Source organism: Pelophylax lessonae, assembly GCF_965119305.1.
Source record: "Pelophylax lessonae genome assembly, chromosome: 4".
Lineage (NCBI taxonomy): Eukaryota > Metazoa > Chordata > Amphibia > Anura > Ranidae > Pelophylax > Pelophylax lessonae.
Window position 1 is genome coordinate 513,832,895 of NC_138771.1, and position 16,743 is coordinate 513,849,637.

The window sequence follows — 16,743 nt, forward strand, 5'->3', positions numbered from 1 at the left end:
AAGAAAGCAGTTGCAGTGCACAAGCCTAAGAATGTGACTGAACTGGAGGCTTTTGCCCATGACGAATGGGCGAAGATACCCGTAGATCGCTGCAAGACACTTGTGTCAAGCTATGCTTCACGTTTAAAAGCTGTTATAACTGTAAAAGGATGTTGTACTAAGTACGAAGATTGAATGTCACTTGGGGTTGAATAAAACTGATAATGATGTGAGCACAGAAAAGACATTTGTGGTTATTTCATTATAAATGTTATGTTATATTTGTCTGACCTACATGTGCCTCTTTGATTTAATTGTAAGCAGGATGACTGAATGATCAAAATCAATGTCAAACTGGCCAAAACAATCAATTTCAGTGGGGGTTGAATAATTTTGAATAGAACTGTATGTGTGTATATATATATTATATATATATACATACATATATATATAAATAAAATAATTACCTGCTCTCTGCAGTTGGTTTTTCTGTAGAGCAGCCCCGATCCTCTTCCTCTTCTCTGGACCCTCTGCGGCTCTCCTGGCCCCTCCCTCCCGTTAGTGCCCCCAAAGCAAGCAGCTTTTTATGGGGGCACCCGAGCGGAGTTCCAGGAAAGAACAGGATTACGCCGCTCCAGGTGAGAGAGATCCACCCTTCAAAGACTAGGTGCAGGTCCAGTCCACGGTCTGAGCAAGTCCAGAGTACAAAAGAAGGTTTGACTGCACTCCAGCATATGAAGGACAAATAATTAGGATTAAGAGATTTTAGTTCGCGAAACGCCTCAACTATCTGTGGCTCATCTGTTGTGTTACATCCGATTCAAGTATGCAATAAAAATATATATTTTATCCTTCATATGCTGGAGTGCGGTCAAACCTTCTTTTGTACCGGAGGGGAGATGCAGCTCTGTGTGTCCATTCAGACATTGAGCTGCCATTTGCCCCGCCCCTATCTCTCCTGATTGGCTAACTGACTTTGACAGCGGCAGGGGTCAATGGCACCGCTGCTGTGTCAACCAATTAGAAGGGAGAGTTCTGTAAAGCCAAGGGACATGTGGACATTGCTGGACAGAGATGGTGCTCAGGCAAGTATTAGGGGGTGCTGGAGAGGCTGCTGCACACAAAGCTTTTTAGCTTAATGCATTTTACAACTCTATTAAAAAGGAAAAGGAAGGCAGTGTTGTCAGTCATGCCCAGCCAAAAAAACCTCCAACTTCTCCTATAAACTTAAAACATAAAGAAAGGTGCATTGTAGTCTATTTGGGGAGAACTGCACAGGGTCAACAACGCTGCTAGGGATTTAATTGCAGAACAGCATGTGCTGTCACTCCACAACTGGAAGTTAAGGCTCCTTTCACATTAGCGCGTCTCCAAAGTCACATGATTTCCAGTGCGACAGATTTGACTTTTGATGCAATTCTGAATCAACCTTACATTCTATGGGTCAAAGTCGCACCAAAGTAGTGCAGGCACCTTTTCTTATGCCCCATACACACATGCAGATTATCTGCAGACTTACCAAAACCATGTAATATGAGGTCAAACCTAAACACTTTCAATTTGTATGCAATCCGGCAGGCCCTTGCACTACATAGAAAAGGTAAGTCTGCAGACAAAAGTCTGCACATAATCTGCACGTGTGTATGGGGCATAAGTCGCAGTGATTTGAACGAATGGTGTGCGATTTGTCATGCGACTTGATGTCCAAAGGTGCATAAAAAAAAAAAAAAAAGTGTGAATGCAGCCTTAATGCTCACTGGATTTCTGGCAGAATCAACAGTTATGTTTCTGCATTGGCAGCATTTTAAAGAGACAAAAGCATGTACTATGAAGATGTACTGCATGTTTTCTTTTCTGCCCGGACAGAGAATACATATAACGATCATAAAATACAATGGTTCTATAGGACTATTCCTGCAAATGTCAAGCTGCACTCCAATCTACCAAATAGATATGCAAGTGTAGCTGCTGTTTAATAGGGAAATGCAGGAACTAGGGATGCCCACGATCAATTCTGATTATTTTTTTTTTCTTTTTGGGAGATATCAGTCAGTACTGCCTCAACTAATATTTTTAAGGAACAGAGGGGATTGTGAGGTGAAGAGGTTTGCATGTTTAGTTTGGTAAAGTTTGTAAAATTCTAAACTGCACTGGTTTCCGATCAGCTACCTTACCAGCCAAAGTAAAAAACTAAAACCACATTCAACTGACTCCCACAGCAATGGCACTGGCTTTGTCCTTTACACTTACTAGACGTTTGGCAATTCTGCACAAGCTCCAATCTGAAAGTCTACTGCCTGTAATATTAGAACATAAAGATTATTATTCATCCAAGCTCCGCTAGTTTCATGTGCTGAAAGCGAAGGAGGATTATTACATCTATTCTTGGAAAAGGTTGCTTCACATACTCTAGAGTGAACATTTCAGCAGCCTGAGTAAATCAATCTACAAAGTCATTGTAGGGAAACATTACTTAAAGTGATCTAACCCATAAGATGACAGAAGTTAGCATTGAAGACACCCTAATAGAGATACCACTTCCAAAATATTCACTGATATGGGGGGGGGGGGGGGGGGATATGCATATAGTTGGCCTATATTTGTAGAGTTAGAGGCATTTTTAACATGGCACAGCTAAGGGCATGCAAACTATTTACCCGCCTGAAAGATCCGAGACTCATTCTTATTCTCTTGTGATCTGCAAACTCCTCCTTTGCTATATGGCTGTATAACACAAGGACAATTCTGTGCAATGATCTAGCCTACTCATCACTAAGGATGATCGAACCTTTGAAAAGTTCGGTTCGGCCAGAACATCCGAACTTCCCGAAAGTTCGTCCCGGATTTCAGAACCCCATTGAAATCAATGGGACCCGAACTTCGGTAATCAAAAAACACAATTTTTAAGCCCTAAAACCCAATAAATGCCCCTAAAAAGTGCCTAGGGTTCTGGGTCATGCCCCATTAACTATTAATCACACAAAAAAAAAAAAAGTTCTTAAAAAAAAATTGTAATTTTTGATAAAAAAGCCAATTATTGAAAAAATTAAAAAAAAAAAAAAAAAAAAAGAAGAGAGATTTTTTGATTTTGACTTTGGATTTAGTATCTGGGGGGGGGGGGGGTCTAAAAAGTGTACATGTGAAGTTTCAGCTCTGTAGCATGTCCAGAACCAGAAAAAAAAAAAAAAGATCGTTTGTATTAGAAAACTTTCAGCTCAGGGGGTTGGCTTCGCTGCTGTAACACCTTGCCGGTTTAATAGAAGGCATTTTTTGGGGTTCTTTGCAGTCAGGAAAAACATCTGAACTTGTGTATAGTAGTACTGTGCACAAGTTCTGATGTTTTGCCTGCCTCCAAAACTCGCAAAAAATGCCAGCAAAAACACACCTGGGTATTTTTTTTTTTTTTTTTGACGCTAACGTTTTTTTTTTGGGCATTTTTTGGGTTCTTTTGAGGCAGGCAAAACATCTGAACTTGTGTATAGTGGTATATATACACACACATAATTATATGTATATAGACACCTAGCCATATATAGGTGTGATAGTAGCAGAAATATATTACTGTAAATGATTTCATTAGCGCAAGCATTTATTTCTTCTACTATCACACCTATATATGTCTAGGGGTATATATACAGACATATATGTGTATATATACCCCCTATACACATGTTCAGATGTCATGTCTGACATCAAACATGTCCTCAAAAAAGCACTGGCAGTGGCAGCCCCTGCAGCATAAAAAATGCTTGGCTGGTGAGAAGCCATATGCCTGTCCCGAAGCAATTCAGAGAAATGATCATTTCTCTATAGCGGTCACCCTGCTATGGAAGGGTTTTGTCACCCTGCCATAGCAGTCACTGCCAGTTAACCCTACACTACATTACGGTCCCCTGACACTTAACACTTTCCCTACAGAAAGGCTTTTAAAGTCCATTTTCTGAAGCATTGCATTTTGGTCGGTTCTGGTTGCCGATTTCCGAACTTTTTGGGCAAAAAGTTCTAAATTCGGCCGAACCTCGAACACCCAATGTTCGGGCCGAACCGATGGTGGACCCGAACCGTTCGATCATCCCTACTCATCACCTCCAAAGTACCATCAGAATAAATAAAAAAAAAAAAAAAAAAAAAAAAAGCACAACACTGCTCGGGGGTTCAGCAATAAACTTCAAGGTTTCTCCTGTAGAGCACATTAAAATAAAAAAATAAAATACATAAAAAAAAAAAAAAAATAGAACTATCAGTATTTTTACCAGTAGTTTAATATGATCACGCTGCCAAGCAGAATTCCCTTCAGTAGTTATTCCGCAGCTGCCTGAAGCAGATCCACCAACACACTGCCTGTCATCCATAAATTAATGAGATTAGCTAAATAAAGCAGCGATGCCCGGGGTACACAGAATTTATAGATATAAGCATTATGTGTAGGTTTACCAGAGCAATCCATTAGAGGTAGAAAGATTATAAACAAGGAATGTAACAAGGTCTATACAAAGTGAATAGCGAATACCATTGAGCAAACCTTTTCACGCCATGTAATTTAACATTCCCTAGGCTAGACCACGGTAAAATACCAGGAATATGACCACAGAAAAAAAGGAAGAGGACATTAGTTAAACTGAGGACCTTATCATTCAAAGTATGTGAAGGAAGAAGTTATCATTCACATTTAGCAAGTGTTGTTAGTACAAGAGGGCCAAGCTAAACCTGACCTAGTATGAGCTATAATTTGTCCATGCATGCTAAATATTGTGACGGTGTAAAACTTTCCAGGTATTTAAGTGTCCATTCACACTGGTACGACTTGTCAGGCGACTTGGTCAGCCTGACAAGTTGTGCACCGTCGCTCCCACTGTGTAGTACAGGAGCCGTTCTAATAGGAGCGACACAAGTTAGAAAAAGGGTCCTGTACTACTTCGGGGCGACCTGCTTTGACTTCCATTATGTGAAGTACGTGCAAGTCGTGCTGCACGCGACTTCACAGGTCGCCCCTCAAGTCGGAGCGACCTAATGTGAACAGGATCGGGATGTTAAAGGATAAGTTCATCTTTGGGAACAAGTTCCATGTTCCGCCCTATTTTTCCAACATGTTCCCAGTGCTGAAGCTGCCACCTTCTGCTCCCACTCCCTGTGGCAACTGTACAGGGAAAAGTTCCTCATACTAGCGGACACTGTTTGAAAAACAGCACAGCTGTGCAGGGTTCCGCACACACGGCTGCGTCAGACACAAAACTGTGTCTGAATGAATTACAAGAAACGATATCCTTAGCGGCTGTGAACTTGTAGTTTTCAATGGACTACCACAGCGCTCATTGAGTCTTCATGTCAGGGAGTATTGGCTTTCCCATATGGGATGGAAGGGTAAGCAGATACACTAACAGCATGCAGGAGACCTGCATGGCATCGCTGATCTGCCTATTGCTGGTACAATGCTTTCCAGGCTCCTGCAACAAAAAATAATAAATGCACTTTTTTTTCCTGCAAAAAAAATGTGCATTTATAATTTTTTTAGACGTGAACTTATCCTTGAATACCTCTCATAGATCAAAGTACTCCCCTCGGAAATTGCTTTTATCAGTTTTTATCTGCAGAAGGATGGCACTAATCTGTTCAAATAAATTCAATGCAAGATCAGCTGCTAGCAATAAAAGGTACACAAACCCACATTAAAAATCACATCAAAATTGCAGAGCTCATAAAAACGTGAATCCCAAAGTTTGTACTAAAGTTCATCAATCATAAAAATGTCTAGATCTACATATACACATATATATACACACATACACACACACACATACACACACTGTCTCAAACAATCTCTTAATCTTGTACGTCCTATCTACTGTTTACAGTAGATAAACGACATATCTTGTTTCCCCATGTAAGGATATATGATATAGAATCATTCATTACCTGTATTGTTGGATGAAAATTGTGTAATCTTTGAGTCTTGCAAGACTCAACTTACAAATTACGCAATTATCGCAGGGATAAAAACCTTTTAGTTCTTTGAAAAAGGGAGAGTTTTTTTTTTTTTGGGGGGGGGGGGGGGGGATCTATAACATTTTGGGCCAATTTATCCCTCAAATTAGGAACTCTCCTGAAAATTATCATGTTGAAATTGTGGGTGATAACAGCATTGGAGATTTTAAGTGTTTTTATCTCCACTATCTGGTGAGTTTGCACTGTATGCAGGGTTAAGGAGTTGAGCACAAGTCCTATGTTCTCCCCCTGTTTGTGCTGCATTCAAATTTGAACTTACTGCACCATGATATATTTAATATTTTCTTTACATGTATCCCCACGGATCTAATTATTGGGAGGAACCTGTATGCACTGTGAAATACTCTGAACTTCAGGTACTCACTTGGATTCCTGCCTTTATGACTATTATTTTTTATGGACATTTTTTTGATTGATGAACTTCAGTACAAACTTTGGAATTCACTTTTTTAGGAGCACTGCAATTTTTGATGTGACTCATCTGTTCAAGCATCATGCAGGGTTACCATCTCCTTCCTGGAGTGCTGGCTCTGAGGTGCCACAATCATGTAAATCTTGGTACCTGTGCTGTATGCACAAATGTCTGACACAGATCATCCACTGCTGTAGCTGCTTGCCCTGTGATTTGCTACAAACCTACAATAATAATGCAGAGAGGTGACTGAGGAAATGTTACGTTCCGGACCCAGCCGCGAAAAGTGAAATTCCGCGAAATAGAAAAACCCTATTAAAATGCATTGTAGGCGTGTTTATTTTACTGTCACTGTATGTGTAGAAGCATTTTAAGGTCTTTAAACACACTTTTAAAACAATAGAAACTCATTTAAACACATAAAAGATACTAAGAGACATAGCAAGAGCTATGGAAAACACAAAAATATTTCATTTTTAATGATTTATATAGTAAAATAACATTACAAAAAAAAACGCGAATTACCGGGACCGCAAAAACTGAACCGCGATGTAGCGGGGGATTACTGTAATATCAACCACTTGACTGAAATGCAAGGACACATTTTTAAAAGCTACTAAAAAATAATACTGTTGCAAGTCATGATGTCAAGAATGTATTCATGCAGACAGGTGTCAACTAGACTGTGGTGAGAAACCCTTCTGATCTTTGAAGCTTATAGTTTAGGCCCCGGGTCCTCAATAGGCGGACTCTGGGCCGCGTCTGAACCCTGACATGCTTAGATCTAGACCGCGGCGGTCTGTGCTGAAGCTGCCTATTCCTTTTATTACTGGTTGCTAGATCACCGGCCGCCCGGCGTCTAGCAACCAGTGACGTCACACGCCCGCCGCCCAGCATTCACAGCGGAGGAGGAACTTATTCCTCCTCGCGCCTAAGCACCCCAGCCGCGCTGCATTCCAGGAGTTGTAGTCCCCCATAGTAGTTTGTGGAAACATGGAGCAGAAGGAAGCTGGGCTTCGGCGGCAGGTGGTGAAGAGACATCTACTCAGGCCACTGTGCAGCCACAATGAGAGACTGCACCTGTCAAATTCAAGCTGTGATGTCGGGAATGGGCGGAACTGCTACCCAGTCCCGCCCCCTGTGTCAAGCAACACGTGCATTGGGAAGAAGGAAAAGGAAGATATGGCAGCCAGCAACAGAAAGGTATTTTAGAAAGGTAATCATGTGGAAGATGGGGGACCTTTGGGGAAGATGAAGGCAGAGGAGAGGTGTGTGTGTTGCAGAGGTTGTAGCAGCTGGGAAGAGGTGCAGTACAGAGGCATTTATGTACATTCACTACTATGGACAGCTTGGTATAGCAGTACTCCTGATTTTTAACATTGGCCTCAATGAGAAATCTTGGTCAGCTTGGTATGGCACTGCTCCCTGTCTAACAAAGGTGTCACCTTTCACACTAAAGGTCTACTTCATTTTTTTGTGTATAGTTCAAAAGTTTTGGGGAATGCCTTTTTTTGTTGTTGACGTTCTGTATTTGGAATTTGACGGTCACTTTTGCGGACCTCGGACTGAATGGAAAATTGGTAAGTGGACCTTTCAATTTTATATTTGAGTACCCCTGGTTTAGGCCATGCAAAATACACCTGCTGGTCAAGAAGATCACTCTGCTACTAACTGGGTCAGCTTTACTACTCACTGGGCTGAAGGCACTATTCTGATTCATCAAGGCTGAACACATCCCAGTACCCAGGAAGACAATGCTCCTTAAAAAAAATTGCAGCCGACTTCTGGAATTGACAGACTGGCTCTTGAACTCCAAATTAATTTGTCCACCACTGGATTCAATGTAAAAGTAGGCAGTTGAAGGTTAAGAGATATATGGGTAGCTGCATTGTCAAACCAGGATGAGAAAAAAAAAAAAAGCAGAGTCTGGGCAAGTAGAACAGTATACAACTAAACCTGGGTCCGAAGTACAAGAGCTTTCAAGCATGAGAAGGTTTAAACGTAATCATCAGAGGTTAGATGAAGGGAATGCCTTGCAAGTACTTAGTGGTGTTAAGAGCAAACAAAGTCCTTTGGCTCACAGCATACCAAAGAATTGTCTATAGCCCACAGAAACCAATTCTTCCTTTCAACATTTTAGCTCAGGCTAGGAACTTGAAGTAATAGGCTGCCTGGTTTCTGTGGGCAACACAAACCGTTCTTTCAAATAAATGTTCTGTAATCATTTAATCTGTAGTAAGCAAAATTCCTTAAACATTACACTTGGGAGCACCCAAGACATTGCAAAGGTTGATTTAAAATATTTAAAAAAAAGTGTCAGTGCAAAACATTTTTGTTTCTACACAATCAAGCGCTAAAGCAAAATTTTGTGGAAACTGCTTAATACACAGCTGAAATACATACAAGTGGGCTATTTTACACACCGTAATTATTTTGCTTGGACTGGGGCTTTAATATCTCCAAACACAAACTGAAGAGTTCTTTAGGCTACTTTCACATGTGGGCATAGCGGATCACGGGCAGAATCACTGCGATTCTGCCCACGATCCGTAATCATTGCAAATTGCGTGACGCCTGTGCGATGCCCCTGATTTGCAATGGCACCCCAAACGCTGTGCGATGTTGCCGTGATTTCCGCCTGCCGATTCGCGGTAACATCACACAACAGAATCGCGGGACGCATGACGCACGAAAGAAGCTCCTGTACCTTTTTGGGCGTCATGTGTCCCGCAATTCTGTTGCGTGATGTTACCGCATTTTGGCAGGCGGAAATCGCGGCACTATCGCACAGCGTTTGGGGTGCCATTGCAAATCACGGGCATGGCACAGGTCTCCCGCGATTTGCAATGATTCTGGATCGCGGGCAGAATCGCGGTGATTCTGCCCGTGATCCGCTACGCCCACATGTGAACATAGCCTCAACCTTTTTGCTGCCACCAGTGTATGGCGTACATCTAAATCTGGCAAGCTGTTTCCCCGGGCTCTGCTGCTCCACCTGCAGGTTCGGGGTTCCCATGGAGAGTCTTACTAGGTAGAGTGGAGGGAATCAATGTTAGTCCCAATCTACTTGCCCAGATTAAAAAATTAAAATATTAATTTTTAACCAAAATTATATTTAAAATAATGTGTGTATGTGTGTGTGGGGGGGGGGGGCAAAGTAATGGTGTGAGGACCTCTGGGGGTGGGGGGGTTTGACTGTTGTCCAGCATAAATCCCAAAAGGCACTCAACATTGGTTCCCATTACCCCTCTTCTTTCCTTGACCCAGAAGGTCATTTTAACCCCCTGCTGTGCCCTATTTCAGAGTGGTTGTTGGGCCTTTGGTTCCTCATGCCATTGGGATGCACATCCGCATGCGTGAACCTTATACACACTAATAAAGTACCACAGTATTCTTTTTGTAATTAGCATAAGGATGTGGTGCAAATAAATGTATGGCCAGCCATTGCTCTTAGTTTAACATTCTTGCTCGCCCCTTGATGGTTGATATAGGCAATAGCTGTTGCACCGTTTGACTGCGCCCTGATGGAAAGACCCCAAAAGACAGACAAACCATTGTATGAGGAGAGCTAGCTAAATTGCTCAAAGTTCTAGGATGTTGATTGGCAACCTTCACTCCTGACGGCTGTGTTCCATGAATCTAGACAGACATTCTTCACACCCCCCCCCAGTCCAATAGGCTGGCATCGGTTGTCAAAAACCTTCATATTCAAATCGGAATTAAGGATTTCCCAGTATCCAGCTTTTGCAAGGACATCCAAACACGGTTTGGTCTTCGGAGTAAGATGCATTAGCAGATCAAAGGACTATTGTTGTTTTTACCAAACTGACTGGATTGAAACTGGGCATAAGGGAACTTATGTAAGGCGGCCACCATCTTCCCCCAGGACTTCATACATGTCCAGACTTAAGACCTTCTAAAATCCTCAGGAACTTTACCTTGACTCAAAGAGACAGGCATTTCTCATGGACCATAACTAAGACTAAACCCAAGTACTCCAGGCATTGAGTCAAAACTGCTGGTCCTGTCCATTTGGCTTGGAAACTGAACAGGTTAGAATTATAAACCAGAGACCTTTCCTCTGCTGGCTTCACTGCAATGACCCCTTGGGACGACAGTCTTCCAGGGCCACAAAGAAAACTGCTCTCTTCAGTGGATCTAAAAGATACCCTTGAAAATAAAGCACTGAAGGCGAAAGCAGGAAAACTCCAGTCTGTAGCCTCTTGACACCATGATGCAGACCCAGTCTGGCTACAGGGTCTAAATGGCCACGAAGGCTCTTAAGACATCCCTCTATCCATGCAAGTGGAGGCATCCTTTCACCAAAAGAAGGATTTGGGGATCCAGCTGTTCTTAAGAAACTGGAATGTGGGCTTTTGTTTGGAGCCTGAGGCTGCTTGCGTATAAAAAGGAACCCTATTTGGACTCTAAAGGGGTCATCGGTTTCTCACCTGTTACCTTAGCTTTTCTTTTTAAGGGCTAAGAGTGTGCACTTCTCCATATAGGCATCCAAGGATGTGCCCCAATAAGCGTACGTCCTCAAAAGGGCAGCCTCTCAATTTGCTTCTTGTGGAGAATTTACGCCTGCCAACATTTGAGCCATGTGGACAGACATGGTGCTTGTAAAAGCCACCTATTGGAATCCACCAAAAAGCGCAGTGCTCTCAGAAACTTATCCAGAAGCTGTCAAATGGCAGGATGTTCCAGATCACATTTCTTGGAACATCTCTCATATTTCAGATATGGATATAGAGAACTCCTTCCCTGACACAAGGGAAAATAAGGACTGTGTTTCTGAAAGAGTGGAGATCCCAGATAATGGCAAGAGCAGGGTTTCAGAGGTAATCTGACTATTAGAGAAGCCATTGCAGGGCAAACTTTTCACAGAGACTTCCCTATTCAATGAAGAGATTTGAGAGCTCGTGCTGTCCTGCTTTCCTCTCTACCTGCACAAAGCCATAGCTTGCTGAGGGATAATCCAGCCTGTATACTCCAGAGGGAAGCAGTGAGAGCAGTGTCTGCCTAGTCAAGAACACTTGTGTGGCAGCACCCACCAAAAGGACAAGTGCCCCTGTACTTGCTGTGTCCAGATGAGCAGGCGTTGATGCAGATAGCGCAAGGTAGGAGACAGTATTGCACAGATTAAGGTTGAATCCTGTGGATTCAGTGTTAGGCATAAAAACCACGAGAACCAGCGTCAAACTGGCACTTGCATCTGCGCACAAGCGTGCGAAGAGATCATTGAATGCGCCATATAAAACCACCTTTTTTAAAGTGGTAGTAAAGTCTGCTTTGTGAATTTTTACCTACAGGTAAGCCTATAATAAGGCTTACCTGTAGGTAAAATAAATATCTCCTAAACATGCATCGTTTAGGAGATAATAACCCAGGATGACTCTGGTGACGTCACTGGCGCATGCGCTCTGAAGGTTTACCATACCGTGCCGGACCTTCAGAGTACTGTGATGTAACCGAGGGACCCCGCGCACATTTGTGGGAAACAAAGCCTGGAGTCCATGAACCCAGAAGGAACACCGGGAAAAGGTGGAAGCCCTCTCAGCGGTGACAGTGCGCCACTGGAGGACTTTGTTTTAAGGTAAGTATTTACCTTAGCACAATATACTATTATACTAGCACAATATGATATTATTTTGCATGGGATAGTTTTCTTTTTTTTTTTATTGCAGCGGTTTACTACTACTTTAAACACTGCCAAAGCCTGTGTATAGCACCACAAAAGGGGGGATAAAATACTTTCTGCCACTGCTTTGCATAACAAAGAGGCACTCACCAGTCCATGCTGCAGGGCCATTTCAGGCCAAACTCTATCCATCATGCCAAGTGTGCCCAGCAGCAAATTCAGGGGCTCAACATCCCTCCAGGCAGATCACTGCCCTGGACCTGTAAAGCACCCTGCCAAGATCACCGGTGCGCTGTGCCTTGGAAACCACTGCCTGTAGGATACCGACTGAGTTGCAGACATCACAGGCCACTGCTGCTTTTGCATGTGGGGTCCAGGTAAAGTCCCCTCTTGATCCAGCTGGAACCCACTTCTGCCTATGGTAAGGAACAGGCTAGATGTTGGAACAAAATCCCCAAAAGAAGAGACCTTTAGAGACGTCTACTCATGGGTCACCTTCAGAAAATAGCACAAAACTGAGACGGCACTGTGCTGAGAGGGGTTAGGCCTGGGAAGGAATTCCTAACTTTTCTTTGATCATTCATCTAGGAGGTGGCGGCAAACCAAGGTAGCCACGAATATTGTGTCTCTGTATCCTTTGATGAACCATTAAGAAAAAAGTTTTGCCTTTAGTTCAATTTTAGATAATTGCAAAGCTGGCAAATTTATTTAAACATGCATTTGGAGGAGATCCCTCTAAACAAGTTTTCAGAAACATCGAGGACAACAAAGGCTGATGACCATCAAACTACACATTCAGGCCACAAATCTCAGGTCAGCAGCACTCGGAAATGGTGTTCAAACACCTATTTATCTGTAAACAATATTGTATAGGAAATACCTTCTGCCAACTACACTGTTCTAGATCAATAATGGCTGGAATGGTTACTGGGAGCAATGGTCAAAAACTAATTGACATCAGTCACAGATAACTTTTTTTGATAAAGTATATAATTATCTAGGATGGTGATACATCAAGTCGTTGAGCACACCTAACGTATACTATAAATACACACATGTAAAGGCTGGTAAACAATTCTAAATGCTAGCATTATATTATATATACACACATATACACACCCCCCTCCGCCTAACACTGATGGGAGACTCCAGCACTCCTCCCCCTGACACTGAGCGGATACTCCAGCACCCTTCTCCCCAACAATGAGGGGATACTTCAGAATCCCTCCCCACTGATGGGAGGCTCCAGCAGCACTGCTCTCTATGACATGACTCTACAGCACCCTTCTCCCGACACTGATGGGAGGCTTCAGTACCACTCCACCCCCCGACACTGACAAAAGACTTCAGTATCCCCCCCCCCCAACAGGTAGGGCTGAAACAACTAGTTGAACAACAGCCAACTAATCAATGAAAATAGTTGTCAACTATTTTCATAATCGATAAGTTGGTCAGCCGATTAGTTGGCCTGCATACAGAATGCATTATTTGTTTACATATTAGTAAAAACAGAGCAGCACACCGTCCATACATGTCAGTATACACAGTGCAGCACACATACAGCTCAGTACACCCTCCATACATGTCAGTATACACGGTACAGCACACCAACAGCTCAGTACACCCTCCATTAGGGATGGGCTCGGGCGTGTTTGGAATCCCACGTGCCGATCCCGCCAGGAAGCCGACACTGCACTCCACTAATCACAGGCAGCGAGACATGTTCCAATCTGTGCAGCCGCGGATTAGGAAATGTCTCCCTGCCTGATTAGCCTGTGCAGTGTCAGCATCCTGAACACGCCCGAGCCCATTCCTGCCCTCCATTCATCAGTAAGTTTGTGAATGTGTTTAGAGCAATGCCTCATGGGACAAGTAGTCCTGGCAAGGGGTAGGAAGTGATTTGAAGGGATTCTAAAGGCAGTTTTATTTTACCTTGCTATAGGGGAACTCTATATTATACTTTGCGGCTTGCTATAGAGGCACTCTTAGGACAGGAGGAGCAAGAAGCACCGACAGAGCACCCCAGAAGAGGAAGTGCGAGTATTGAAACTTATTCTCAAGTACTCCCCGATATCAATTACCGATACCTATTTTTAATGTCGTAAAAGGTTTTTTTTTTTTTTTTTTTATTAATTATTACAGTTTCTTTATAATTATGAAGAACAGTTCTGTGGCTTTGATATTGCGCTACTTCAGCGTGATTTTAAATCCGCAGATGAGTGGGATTTGGACCTCCGATTTAATTGCGGCTTGCGACTTCATTTAACAGAACGCAATGCAAGTCAATGGAATCGCGGGAAAAAAAAATTATATTGGTTTTAGTTTTAGAGCACCCTTTCCAGCAAGCTATACAATGAAAAACAGGGATATTTAGTTCACATGTAGTCCAAAATTTGTAGTGTTAATATGTGGTCACACCCCTTTAGCACCTGATAATTTAAATACATGTACAAGCTATTGGGATTAGAGCACAGGTATATATTTTCTCAACATGTAGCTGGTTATTTGTATTTACCACTGCATAGAGTTATTTTTTTTTATCCGAATAATCGAAACAATCGGCCAACAAATCGATCAACACAGACCGGACTCTTCTCCTCCCCCCCCCCCTTTCAACACAGACAGGACACTCTTCTCCCCCCCCCCCTTTCAACACAGACAGGACACTCTTCTCCCCCCCCCCCCAGACAGGACACTCTTCTCCCCCCCCCTTCAACACAGACAGGACACTCTTCTCCCCCCCCCTTCAACACAGACAGGACACTCTTCTCCCCCCCCCCAGACAGGACACTCTTCTCCCCCCCCCCTTCAACACAGACAGGACACTCTTCTCCCCCCCCCCTTCAACACAGACAGGACACTCTTCTCCCCCCCCCTTCAACACAGACAGGACACTCTTCTCCCCCCCCCCCCTTCAACACAGACAGGACACTCTTCTCCCCCCCCCCCTTCAACACAGACAGGACACTCTTCTCCCCCCCCCTTCAACACAGACAGGACACTCTTCTCCCCCCCCCCCTTCAACACAGACAGGACACTCTTCTCCCCCCCCCCCCTTCAACACAGACAGGACACTCTTCTCCCCCCCCCCCTTCAACACAGACAGGACACTCTTCTCCCCCCCCCCCTTCAACACAGACAGGACACTCTTCTCCCCCCCCCTCAACACAGACAGGACACTCTTCTCCCCCCCCCCCTTCAACACACACACAGGACACTCTTCTCCCCCCCCCTTCAACACACACACAGGACACTCTTCTCCCCCCCCCCCCCTTCAACACAGACAGGACACTCTTCTCCCCCCCCCCTTCAACACAGACAGGACACTCTTCTCCCCCCCCCCTTCAACACAGACAGGACACTCTTCTCCCCCCCCCCTTCAACACACACACAGGACACTCTTCTCCCCCCCCCCCCTTCAACACACAGACAGGACACTCTTCTCCCCCCCCCCTTCAACACACAGACAGGACACTCTTCTCCCCCCCCCCCTTCAACACACAGACAGGACACTCTTCTCCCCCCCCCCTTCAACACACACACAGGACACTCTTCTCCCCCCCCCCCCTTCAACACACACACAGGACACTCTTCTCCCCCCCCCTTCAACACAGACAGGACACTCTCCCCCCCCCCCCCTTCAACACAGACAGGACACTCTTCTCCCCCCCCCCCTTCAACACAGACAGGACACTCTTCTCCCCCCCCCCCCCTTCAACACAGACAGGACACTCTTCTCTCCCCCCCCTTCAACACAGACAGGACACTCTTCTCTCCCCCCCCCTTCAACACAGACAGGACACTCTTCTCTCCCCCCCCCTTCAACACAGACAGGACACTCTTCTCTCCCCCCCCCCCCCTTCAACACAGACAGGACACTCTTCTCTCCCCCCCCCCTTCAACACAGACAGGACACTCTTCTCTCCCCCCCCCCTTCAACACAGACAGGACACTCTTCTCCCCCCCCCCCCTTCAACACACACACAGGACACCCTTTTTTCCCCCCCTTCAACACAGATAAGACATCTGCCCCCCCCCTATTTCTACAAAGGACACTCCTCTCCCCCCCCCCCCTCAACACTGAGAAGAGACTCTCTACCCGCCAACACTGACAGCAGACTCTGTACCCCTCCCCCCACAATGACAGGAAGTACTCCCCTCACTGACAGCATCTTTCTCTGCCAGGTTTCCCCCTCATTCATTGTCAGTCACCCTTCTCACCCCAGCAATGAACTCTTTCACTACGTCCAGGTCTCCGTTCTTTAGGGCCCACATCAGCTCCTTGTCACACATGGCGGCGGGAGGAAGACACACAGCGGCGGCGGCCTGTACACAGGAGTCTCCGGGCCTCTATCTACTTCCCACACACACTGCCGGCCCCGCCCACTCGCTACGTACGCGTCATTACGTTCGCCGGCCACGTGATTGTACACCGCTGTCGTCTCCTAGCAACTGGGTTCTAGAGGCGGTGCGGCAGCTGTATGAGCTGTATGATGACATATGAGTGATCTCCTCTTCACAGTACAAGTGTAGGAGACAGATTGCCAGTGCTTCCACTGACACCAATATGGCACTGCAAATGTCAGGGGTCCCTACTGCTGCACAGCCAGTCACTTAGTATTTTCAAGTTGCATCCAGATACAGGAAAACAGTCCTTGGGATTTGTTTTATTGAGGGGATGATAACTTGGATGGGGTTGGGGATTTAT

General features: G+C 44.6%; 1 protein-coding gene across 1 annotated transcript in view; it reads right to left on the reverse strand.

The window, feature by feature from the left end:
• The window catches only part of MTPN (myotrophin), a 105,266-nt gene extending 88,818 nt beyond the window's left edge, over positions 1-16,448 (reverse strand). The window contains exon 1 of the mRNA XM_082255053.1: positions 16,257-16,448. Coding sequence (XP_082111179.1) covers positions 16,257-16,328 — 72 coding nt within the window. The 5' untranslated portion in view covers positions 16,329-16,448. The remainder of the gene's footprint in view (positions 1-16,256) is intronic.
• Positions 16,449-16,743: the final 295 nt, after the last annotated feature.